The sequence below is a fragment of the Oncorhynchus mykiss genome, chromosome 30 (assembly GCF_057628025.1).
Source record: "Oncorhynchus mykiss isolate SJ-2025 chromosome 30, ASM5762802v1, whole genome shotgun sequence".
Classification (NCBI taxonomy): Eukaryota; Metazoa; Chordata; class Actinopteri; order Salmoniformes; family Salmonidae; genus Oncorhynchus; species Oncorhynchus mykiss.
In genome coordinates, this window is record NC_143051.1 from 19,878,311 (window position 1) to 19,890,958 (window position 12,648).

A 12,648-nucleotide genomic window follows, 5' to 3' on the forward strand; every position below is an offset into this window, starting at 1 on the left:
GGAAGGTGAGTTGTATGGTATTGAAGCTCATCTGGAGGTTTGTTAACACAGTGTCCAAAGAAGGGACAGAAATATACAAAATGGTGTTGTCTACGTAGAGGTGGATCAGAGAATCACCAGCTGCAAGAGCGACATCATTGATGTATACAGAGAAAAGTGTCGGCCCGAGAATTGAACCCTGTGGCACCCCTATAAAGACTGCCAGAGGTCCGGGATTTGACACATTGAACTATCTGAGAAGTAGTTAGTAAACCAGGCGAGGCAGTCATTTGAGAAACCAAGGCTGTTGAGTCTGCCGATAAGAATACGGTGATTGACAGAGTAGAAAGCCTTGGCCAGGTCGATGAAGACGGCTGCACAGTACTGTCTTTTATCGATGGCGGTTATGATATCATTTAGGACCTTGAGCGTGGCTGAGGTGCACCTGTGACCAGCTCGGAAACCAGATTGCATAGCGGAGAAGGTACAGTGGGATTCGAAATGGTCGGTGATCTGTTTGTTCACTTGGCTTTCGAAAGACCTTAGAAAGGCAGGGTAGGATAGATATAGGTCTGTAGCAGTTTGGGTCTAGAGTGTCTGTTAAAAAATCATTTGTGGAATTGCTTTCCTTCTTAATGTGTTTGAGACAGTCAGTTGTGTTGTGACAAGGTATGGTTGGTATACAGAAGATAGCCCTATTCGGTAAAAGACCAAGTCCATATTATAGCAAGAACAGCTCAAATAAGCAAAGAGAAATGACAGTCCATCATTACTTTAAGACATGAAGGTCAGTCAATCCGGAAAAAGTCAAAAACTTTATTTAAGTTTATTTAAGTGCAGTCGCAAAAATCACCAAGCGCTTTGATGAAACTGTCTCTCATGAGGACCGCCACAGGAAATGAAAACCCAGAGTTACCTCTGATGCAGAGGATAAATTCATTAGAGTTAACTGCACCTCAGATTGCAGCTCAAGTGGCTCAAACACGCTAGTAACGGTCCTCTGACTAGATCAAATTATTTTTACATACCTCAACTGGTATGCCTTCCTTTGCATGAAGGTCTAATGTGAGGTATACTTCAATAGTGACAATAGAACAGAGTAGACCTAGTCTCAAATTGTCTTAAACATTGATTATAGAGAAAGAGGATGATAAAACATATAGGCAACAAAAAAAACTACTACAAAGTTCTTGTTTTTTTTGAGGATGTAACATATCATGCAAAATGGATGACGTAGTACACAATTGTGCACATTTTTCGTGGGACCCGTTGGGCTCGTGAGCACTACTTTCAAAACTACTGGCTGAAGTTATACAAAAGCTCTGGAACTTCACTTGATGGCAATATTCGAAGCACTTCACTACATGAAAACACCCACTTTTTTCTAAAGGGTGTTTATTCTTTTCGTTATAGTGCTAGTGACCTCCCAGCTATTTTGTCAGACCTTTATGAAGTGTAGAGTGGACTTAAACCCTGGCGCAAGATGTCTTCCAACTAAAACGTCCCTTAAACTCTTCTTATCACAGCCCAAGTCAGACTGACTGACTGATGGATGCCTTGTGACAGAACGAGCACGCCAGTCGAACATAACGTTTGTCACAACGAATCCACATTTAACATTGCTCAATCATGTCACTGATAGTGTCCTACCAGAATAACGTGGAATCCGGTGTCAGGCTGTTAGAAAAGCCAGCTCTAACAGTTGTTGCTAAGGATTCATGGCCTCTTTTTTTCCTGTCTTTTTTTGACAGAAGTGATGAATTGGCGTGACATTTCACTTCTCCTTCAGAAAGAAGCTGTTACCAGGCGGCCATTTGAAAAGGATAACTATGATGGGTGTGAGGGGCAAAGCCGGTTTGGTGGAAATTGATTAAGACCTTATGTGATGACTAAAAAGAACTGACAATGACATGAGCGATAGGCCAGGGTTGGACAAACATCACAAGAATCCAATCAGGACAAGATATACAGGACTATGGTCATTACAGTAAAGTCACCACATGGTGCCACAAAATGATAAGCTATACCTGGTAAGAACCAAGGGCCCAACTGTATTTCACCTGGATTGTGGCAGAGCAACCATGCAATACCTGCTATATGGGTTCAACTGAACTGAGTCTTAATCAACTGACAAAGACAAACAAAGAACAGCACAGAATTCAATGTCAGGGTTAAACCTACTGCTGTATGTGATGTTGAACCCTCGTCCGGCCATGGAGTGGTCGGCCTGGAACTCCAGCCTCAGTATGTTAGTATTACTATCAAGGTGGGAGGGTGACTCTGCCCCCGAGAAGCGTCCCAGGACGGTGGCGTCCAGCAGCTCTCCGTCTTTCACGGTGAGGAAGTCGTAAGGTGCCTCCAGGTCAAAGTCATTGAAGGCCAGGTGGATGCGACTGCCGGGCTCTGATATGATCAGCCACACGCAGTTCATGTTGTTGCTGTAGCCTTCTGGGTAGTCTGGTGATAGAACCGTGCCCATTGGCGCCGTGAAATTGGACAGGCATGGGACTGTAGAGGAGAGGGAGGGGACAAAGAGAGGAGACTTGGATTATATGATTGGGGGTTGATTAGGTACTAAAAGGAACAGTACTGTATTTGGCAGAAGTGGTTGAAATATATTTTTGTACATTTCTTTCTTTCTAATTATTTACTGTAGATGGGTATGGGAGAACTGTACAGTACAGTATGTTCCAAGTTATCTTCTATGCAATATGAATGTGCCATGCAGGATGATATTTCTAAGAGATTATTTCACCCTTTGGCAGTTTGATCTCCCACTCTCAATGAAATATGAATGCATTCAAATGCAAATGACACTAACTCCTCTGGTCGGGGGTGTGAAACACCTCTCTCTAGTCCCATAAGCATTCTATATAAGACAGTTCATCAGATAACTGTTAGCATGACCGATTTTGGAGAACAGAGCAGTGAATTAATGATTTGACACATTAGTGAGAGCCTAAAGCAGCGCCGGAAGACTGATTAACTAAGTTAAGTGTGTATTTTTCAAAGGCTGATGAACTGATGAGGCGAGATGATGAAGCACGATGAAGCGTGTCCACTTATTAGACTTCCATATCATCAGCATACAACTGAATTTATATCAATACGAACAGAGTGTGAACTCTGAAAATGTATCAGTCACTATATGGAACTGAAATATGGTTCTTACTTCAGAGGATCATGTTCAGGTTGTCATTGTAAATAAGAATTTGTTCTTAATTGACTTACCTAAATAAATAAAGGTGAAACAAAATAAAATGTAAATAATATATCATAGCAGAATGTTTGCCTCTCAAAGCTAGAACTCAATCAACACACTTTTTGTAGCATTTTTTGTAAGTAAGAAGTAGATATGTCTCCATGTTTAGGTTCCCCCTATCACACATGGGAAAGGCAGAATGGTTCTTACTAACAGATGAGTATGATCGTATCCCAAATAGGGTTCTGGTCAAAATTAGTGCACTATGTAAGGAACAAGGTGCCATTTAGGATGCAGCCCATTCATTACTGTCCACCCATGAAAATGGTTCATAGGTATTTTCTTCTTCGCAACAACATGAAAATATAATATTGATGTTTTTATACACAATTTCAAGAAACTGAGTTAGTTTTAGACACATAACAAAATGACAAAATGATTACTGTTTTTTTACCCCTTTTTTGTGATATCCAATTAGTAGTTACAGTCTTGTTCCAGCACTGGAACTCCCCTACGGACACGGGAGAGGCGAAGGTCGAGAGCCATGCGTCCTCCGAAACATGACCCTGCCCAGCCACACTGCTCACTTAACCCGCCCGGCCCGCCACAAGGAGTTGCTAGAACATGATGGGACAAGGAAATTGCCGGCTGGCCAACTCCTCCCCTAACCCAGACAATGCTGGTCCAATTGTGCACCGCCTCATGGGTCTCCCAGTCACGGCCAGCTGTCTGTAGTGACACCTATAAGCACTGCGATGCAGTGCCTTAGACTGCTGCGCCACTCGGGAGGCCCCAATTAGATGTGTTTTAGACCCCAAAAATTAGATGTGTTTTAGACCCAAGAAATTAGATGTGATTTAGACCCCAGAAATTAGATGTGATTTAGACCCCAGAATTTAGATGTGTTTTAGATCCCAGTAATTAGATGCGTTTTAGATGTTCATACTCACAGATGCACATGGGGATGTTGGCTGACCACTGGTTGTTGTTCTGACAAGATATGGTCCTTTCCCCGATGAGCTCGAACCCAAACTGGCACTCAAAGCGCAGGATGCCCCCATTCAAGAAGCTGTCTCCTTCCCTTATCCCATAGAGGGGCGTACCAGGGTCTCCGCAACTCTCTTTGTCAATCTCTGTGGAAAACAGTGACAAAAACATAGTGCTAGTGAGCATTATGACAGTTGACAATTTATTTTATTTTAGTGAATACCCAAGGGGAAGTGTGTCTTGTGTCTTTCTGTCATAAAACAAGCATACCATCCATCCTGCTTTCCAATTCACGTAATGGATCCAATTCATACCATAAGTAGTAACAAAGAGGTTGGAATAATACTCAGGCTACATTCAGAACAAACACTGTATCATACAGGCAGCAATCACAAGGCGTTGGTGCTCGTCATCACACCCATATAGACAGAAAATACTGTTGTCCTTAGAGCTGAATTATACACTTATACAGTCTTATTTTCTATTATTTGTGTCCATGTCTGAGAATGTGAAAAAAGGAAATGATAGGACAGTTATTTTGTCTGTTTTTTTAAACCCTACCACACTAAGGAAATAGGCATCCATGTGAATCCTCGCTAACACTGTGCCCGTGTCCATCCAGATAAGCATGAGTAAGCACGCAGTGCCTCTATCTCTCCCTGAATGCAGCAGCCTGGGAGGCCACAAAAACACCTAGGACTCTATTGAATCTGTATCGCTGAAGCGTTAGACATTCAAAGGTAATTTCCTATTGAGCCGTGTTTACCGTGAATGTCAATCACACAGTAACGCTGAATTTCTGCGATATGGATTGAAACAATCCCCTAATCACTCCACCCACACCCCACCCATCCTGGGTCACCCCATCCATCCTGGGTCACCACACCTAGGTAACACCCGAGATTGGCCTGGCTGGTTCCCTCAGAGGGTGCGGGTGTTGGGAGGAGCTGTAATGCATCTGCTAAGACATCTTCCACCACTGCTCAGAGTTGAACCCTGAACCCTGGTGCTCGATCCGAGAGCATTTTCAAATGGTAAGGGAAAGAAAAACTCCTCTAAATTATTATGATCACGTTAGTGGTTCGTGGAGTGGTCGTCGTTTATTTCAGCCTAGGTGTAATGGAAGTCTTTGCAAAGTGTGATATATTGCATTAATTTCAGTCATGACACCGTCTTTATGGGAACCACAATACCTACCGCCCTGACTGCCTGGGCTGGGCTGTTCAATCTGTAGGGAGGGAGGGAGGGCCGGGCCGGTCCTGGGAAGGTTAGAGCATATTTACTGCTCTGTGTTTCACGACATCAGAATAGATAGAGAACAAATTGCTTTAGAGCAGTGCACGTCGCATCTGAATAATGCCTGGCGACAGAATATTAAACACTAAGGCCATCTTTGTCTGTGGGGAAATGGTCAATTGTTATATCCTACCTGGCATGAGTATGATGTGCTCATAAGCACAATGCATACTGTTTGCCCCTAGCCTGGCCTTCTGTGGGGGGGTTTCTACTCCTGCATGCTTCCAGGAACAGCTGGACAAATTGTAACGATATTGCCAAGCCTCTGTAAGTAATGTAACACACAGCAATAAGGCCAGAATGGGGCATTCATTGTCCATTTCTAGCAATACAAGTACATGTATTTCCAGTCAACAATACAGGCTATCACAGAAGCCCAATTTATAGGAAGTAGCAACCACATTGTACATGCAAAAGGGTGAAGAATATGTCATCGTATGCCTACTCCTCACGTATGCTAATTTTAAATACTACCAGTGAGATTTACCTTTCATAAATCTTGGCTAAGAATTGATCATTAAGCTAGATTCAGCCTTCCCTGAGAATTACAGTCCAATTTGAATCGACATTTAAGAAGTTTATTCAAAGGCCCGATGTGGAACTAGAGAAAAGAACATCTCAAAGATGAAAGTCACTAACAGAGATTCAAAGGACGGGAAGGGAGCCACGCTAGTATAAGCCCACATCTATTCTAATGAGGATATGAATCTGTATCTGAGATTTTGAAAGCCTTACAGTAATACGCTTGTACTGTATGAGTACTGTTGAGTAAAACTTGACCAACTCATCAAGAGATATACACTACCGTTCAAAAGTTTGGGGTCACTTAGAAATGTCCTTGTTTTTGAAAGAAAAGCACATTTTTTGGGCCATTAAAATAACATCAAATTGATCAGAAATACAGTGTAGACATTGTTAATGTTGTAAATGACTATTGTAGCTGGAAACGGCTGATTTTTTAAAGTTCTGCTGAAGAACCCTCGATTAATTAATCCCAAGGTGACGTGGCTGAGTAACAAATTCAATTGTCTCCCAGAAGTGAATTCAGCTTAGTTGTATTCCTTCGTGTTTGCCCTTGCTATAGATGAGAAATAGAATGAGAAACTCTCAAGTGGATAAATCAAATGATAGTCAGACATACACTACCATTCAAAAGTTTGGGGTCACTTAGAAAGTACTTATTTTTGAAAGAAATGCTCTTTTTTTTTTAAATAACATCAAACTGATCAGAAATACACTTTAGACATTGTTAATGTTGTAAATGACTATTGTAGCTGGAAACGCCATATTATTTATGGAATATCTACATAGGCGTACAGAGGCCCATTATCAGCAACCATCACTCCTGTGTTCCAATGGCACATAGGGTTAGCTCATCCAAGTTTATAATTTTAAAAGGCTAATTGATCATAGCAAACCCTTTTTAAGCTATGTTAGCACCGCTGAAAACTGTTGTTCTGATTAAAGAAGCAATAAAACTGGCCTTCTTTAGACTAGTTGAGTATCTGGAGCATTTGTGGGTTTCAAAATTACCTGAAACAAAGACTTTTCTTTTCTTCTGAAGCTCATCAGTTTATTCTTGTTCTGAGAAATGAAGGCTATTCCATGCGAGAAATTGCCAAGAAACTGAAGATCTCGTACAACGCTGTGTACTTCTCCCTTCACAGAACAGCGCAAACTGGCTCTAACCAGAATAGAAAGAGTAGTGGGTGGCCCGGTGCACAACTGAGCAAGAGGACAAGTACATTAGAGTGTCTAGTTTGAGAAACAGACGCCTCACAAGTCCTCAACTGGCAGCTTCATTAAATAGTACCCGCAAAACACCAATCTCAACATCAACAGTGAATAGGCGATTCCGGGATGCTGGCCTTCTAGGCAGAGCTCCTCTGTCCAGTGTCTGTGTTCTTTTGTCCATCTTAATCTTTTCTTTTTATTGGCCAGTCTGAGAAATGGCTTTTTCTTTGCAACTCAGCATTCCTTATTTCTCTGTATTCACTCTGTATTTCTATCAATTGTAAATTCATGTGTAGCCTTCAAATGATACTACAGGGCAATGTATTGCTCATAGCTACAGAAACCATACAGAAACCCTACCAACATTTCCTCGGGGTACGCTCATATTCCATAATAATCTTCTCATACTTGTTCAGTCTCATGTAGGAAAAAGCCTTTGCGAGAACTGATAGTTAATTACCAGTAGTTCATCTGGTCATTACATTAACCCCTAATAGGGTATTTCCTCAATAAATATTGTAAGAGTTGGAAATTGGAGTTGATGATCATTGATTAGTAATGCCTGACATGTGTCTATAATTTCCTGTCTGTAATGTGACCGATATGATGGTTGCTTCTAGAGAATAAAGTCAGGTTTTATGACCTCTTGTATGCTGCCTACATCTGGTCTTCATTTTCCTTCTAGTAGTATTTTCTTTCTCTGAACCCTTGTTACAATGGTATTTCTACACGTATTTAATAAGCATGTCTGCACACACTGAATTCATGTACAGATTCAGCTTCCACAGTGTACAGTATGTAAAAAACAATGGAATTGGCCGACATCAACGTGACCATTATAATTTGAAACTATATCTGTCACATCAGGAACTTTGTCAAAGATGAAACTGTGATTTGTCCTCCAAGGCTCCATAAAAGTACATTAACATCTCATCAATAGAACACGATACGTAATTTGAGCTCATGAGATATATACTCAGTTTATGACCTAATCAGGGTCCCACATCTTCATTCCAGTCATTGCACATGGAGGTTTTAAATCTGTCACAGGGGTCCCAAACCTTCAGCTCTTTTCAGTTTGGTGGACACAAATGAATCAGTGTGTGTGTGTGTGTGTGTGTGTGTGTGTGTGTGTGTGTGTGTTTGTGTTCAAGTTGAAAGTGTTAATGTCATGTGCACAAAAACTGTGAAATGCCTTTCTTGCACGCTCTATACTCAACTATGCATTAATCAATATCAATGTAGTACAAAAAATAACAACGTAGAACAAAAACACACAATAAATAAAAATAAAAGGGTCAGTTCAGGGTCAGTTCCAATAGAATATTTACAATGTGCAGGGATACTGGATTGACAGAGGTAGATACTGTATGTATAGGAGTAAGGTGACTAGGCATCAGGATATATGACAAACACAATAGCAGCAGTGTATATGACGATTGTATGTGAGTGTGTGTGCATGTTTGTAGAGTTAGTATGAATGTGTATGCATGTTATGTGTGTGTGAGCAAATAATTAAGTGAGTGTGTGTATGTGTTTGTGTTGCTGTGTCAGTGTGCGTGAGTGTGTAGAGTCCTGTAATTGTGCATAAAAACAGTTCAAAAATGAATAAATGCATGGGTCGATTCAGTCTGTGTCGCCATTTTGTTAGCTATTTAGCAGTCTTTTGGCTTGTGGATAGAAGCTGTTCAGGAGTCTGTTGGTGTCAGACTTGATATGCCGGTACCGTTTGCCAGTGCGGAAGAAGAAAAAACAGTCTATGTCTTGGGTTGCTGGAGTCTTTAACATTTGTCTGGGCTTTCCTTTCCCACCGCCTGATATAGAGGTCCTAGATGGCAGGAAGCTCAGCCCCAGTGATGTATTAGGCTGTGATGGAGGCAACCTAAACAATAATATAGTGAAGCGAAGTAGTAGTAACGCAGACTACTTCTGCCGGTGGTGTCTACCGCAAGCAGGGACGATTGGCGAAGGATGTGTGGGCGAAAGGAAGACAGAGTCGCTGCAGAGGTTTTTTCTGTTACACAGTGTCAGATTAGACAGGGGAGATGGTGACTCCAGAGGGGAGCAGAGGAGGCGTGTCCGACATGATTCTGTTGTTTCCTGGGTACAATCACCACGCGAGTCCGGAGTTAGGACAGCAAGAGGAGGCCAGAGCTAGACGAACGGAACTTACCGGCAAGTAACAGGGAAGTGAATTATCTCAACTCCATAGTAAATCGTATTCCACATAGGAACTGAAACATTATAGCTAACACTATTGGAGAGGATTGGATGTTCAAATCAACTCAAACTTTATTTGTCACACGCGCCGAATACAACAACTGTAGACCTTACCGTGAAATGCTTACTTACAAGCCCTTAACCAACACTGCAATTCAAGAAGAGTTAAGAAAATATTTACCAATAAACTAAAGTAAAAAATTATGAAAAGTAACACAATAACGAGTCTATTTACAGGGGGTACCGGTACCGATTCAGTGTGCGGGGGTACAGGTTAGAGGTCATTTGTAGATGTAGGTAGGGGTGAAGTGACAATGCATAGATAATAAACAGCGAGTAGCAGCAGTGTACAAAACAAATGGGGGTGGGGGGTGGGGGGGGTCTGGGTCAATGTAATAGTCCGGTGGCCATTTGATTAATTGTTCAGCAGTCTTATGGCTTTGGGGTAGAAGCTGTTATGGAGACTTTTGGTCCTAGACTTGGCACTCTGGTACCGCTTGCCGTGCGGTAGCAGAGAAAACAGTCTATTACTTGGGTGACTGGAGTCTCTGACAATGTTATGGGCTTTCCTCTGACACCGCCTATTGTATAGGTCCTGGATTGCAGGAAGCTTGGCCCCAGTGATGTGCTGGGCCGTACGCACTACCCTCTGTAGCGCCTTACGGTCAGATGCCGAGACCTTGCCGTACCAGGCGGTGATGCAACTGGTCAGGGTGCTCTCGATGGTGTAGCTGTAGAACCTTTTGAGGATCTGGGGACCCATGCCAAATATTTTCAGTTTCCTGAGGGGTGTTGTTGTGCCCTCTTCACAACTGTCTTGGTGGGTTTGGACCATGATAAATCATTGGTGATGTGGACACCAAGGAACTTGAAACTCTCGACCCGCTCCACTACAGCCCCGTTGATGTTAATGGGGGCCTTTCGGCCCGCCTTTTCCTGTAGTCCACAATTTGATATGTTGTCATCTAAGAAGAAAATACTAGTAACAATGAAAGTACTAATGAAGACAGTAGCTAAATGCTAGCAACACACCCAAGTGACACTACTAGTTAAAAATTCTAAGGGATATTATTCACTACAAATGGAATTACATTCTGGTTAAAAGACAGACCTTATTAATAGCCATACAGCGATAAAGTGGGCTTGAGGTGACAGTTTATGTTTTGGTGTTCACAAGTTTTGTGCTGTGATAAGTCTGTACGGTCTAACAACAGTAGGGTTGTTTTTGTGATTAATAATTCATTCGTTTTTATGTGGATTAAGGTCTTTAAGAGGGGATTTTTACTTTCATACAAAGTTATATTTTATGTGTTTAGTCTGTAAAGGAAATACAGACAGTGAAGCCAGCTTTTTTACATTTTATAATTATTTTGGTGTTTTTTCAAGGTTGACGGAACCGGTTTCATGAGTTAAGTCATACACGATTTTGCTTAAATATTAAGTAATGTTGTCTATTTTCTGTGTTACTTAAAGTAGGCAACAGAGTCAAGGTTCATTCCTATTTGGATGTGAGCTATTTATTATATGCATTTGGTTGTAATTTTGAACTTTGAAATGGGGTTTATTTTGTGTAAAAGTGACCCACAGTATTGTGATTACATTGTTCTTACCAACTCTAAACTTTTACTTCATTCCAAAAAACAAAAGAGGATAATTAAAAGCAGAAGTCAACAAACCAAGATAATGTGAGAACCCCGAAATCCTGGTTGCCTTGAATTAATGTACTGAGATAATCACACCTTTACATATGCAAATTGGAGTGGGTCTAGGGTGTCTGTAATGATGGAATTGATGTGTGCCATAACCAGCTTCTCAAAGCACTTCATGATTACAGATGTGAGTGCTACAAGGCGGTAGGCATTGTGGCATGAAGCCTTAGAGTTTTTGGGAACATGAATGATGGTGGTCATCTTAAAACATGTGGGGATTACAGACTGGGACAATGAGAGGTTGAAAATTACAGTGAATATACCTGCCAGCTGCTCTGCGAATGCTCTGAGACCGCCCCCTGGAATACCATCCGGCCCTGTGGCCTTACAAGGATTGACCTGATTAAAGACCTTACTCACGTCGGCCTTGGAGAACGAGATCACTCAGTCCTCTGGGTCAGTGTGGGCACTCACGCAAGGCACGGTGTTGTTATTGTCGAAGAGTCTATAAAATACATTGAGTTCATCTGGTTGAAAGGTATCATTGGGCAGATCATGGCTGGTCTTCCTTTGTAAACCATAATGGACTGTAGCCCCTGCCACATGGGGTGGACATCAGATCCTGTGTAATATGATCTTATTGGCTCTTAACCAACCATGCTATTATGTTTGTTTTTTTTGCATTGTTCGCAACTTCTTTTGTACATAATTCACTGGAGAAGGAAAAAGATCACAGTGCCTTGTGAAGATCAGGCTGAGGATGAGGATGAGTGGCTAATCTGGCTAATCTGCCTTTGCCTTCCATCCTGCTAGCTAATTTTCAATCGCTGCAAAATAAATGGGATGAACTGAAACGGGACATTACAATCTGTAAAATCTTATGTTTCACCGAGTCGTGGCTGAATGACAACATTAAGAACATACAGCTGGCAGGTTATACACTCTATCGGTAGGATAGAACAACAGCCTCTGGTAAGACACAGGGCGGAGGCCTATGCATATATGTAAATAAGTCTCAAGGTTTTGCTCGCCTGAGGTAGAGTATCTCATGATAAGCTGTAGACCAAACTATCTACCTAGAGAGTTTCATCTGTATTTTTCGTAGTTGTCTACATACCACCACAGACCGATGCTGGCACTAAAACCGCACTCAATGAGCTTTATACCGCCATAAGCAAACAGGAAAACGCTCATCCAGAGGCGGCACTCCAGGTGTCCAGGGACTTTAATGCAGGGAAACTTAAATCAATTTTACCTCATTAACAGTGCCTTGCGAAAGTATTCGGCCCCCTTGAACTTTGCGACCTTTTGCCACATTTCAGGCTTCAAACATAAAGATATAAAACTGTATTTTTTTGTGAAGAATCAACAACAAGTGGGACACAATCATGAAGTGGAACGACATTTATTGGATATTTCAAACTTTTTTAACAAATTAAAAACTGAACAATTGGGCGTGCAAAATTATTCAGCCCCTTTACTTTCAGTGCTGCAAACTCTCTCCAGAAGTTCAGTGAGGATCTCTGAATGATCCAATGTTGACCTAAATGACTAATGATGATAAATACAATCCACCTGTGT

At 41.6% G+C, this 12,648-nt stretch overlaps 1 protein-coding gene across 2 annotated transcripts in view; it reads right to left on the minus strand.

Moving 5' to 3' along the window:
* Positions 1–12,648, minus strand: part of LOC110489401 (CUB and sushi domain-containing protein 3) — a 660,686-nt gene that overhangs the window by 260,412 nt on the left and 387,626 nt on the right. For both annotated transcript variants that reach the window (XM_036971422.2, XM_036971421.2), the window contains exons 13-14: positions 4,132–4,314; positions 2,161–2,487 (exon numbers count right to left, since the gene is read on the minus strand). In XM_036971422.2, coding sequence (XP_036827317.2) covers positions 2,161–2,487; positions 4,132–4,314 — 510 coding nt within the window. The remainder of the gene's footprint in view (positions 1–2,160; positions 2,488–4,131; positions 4,315–12,648) is intronic.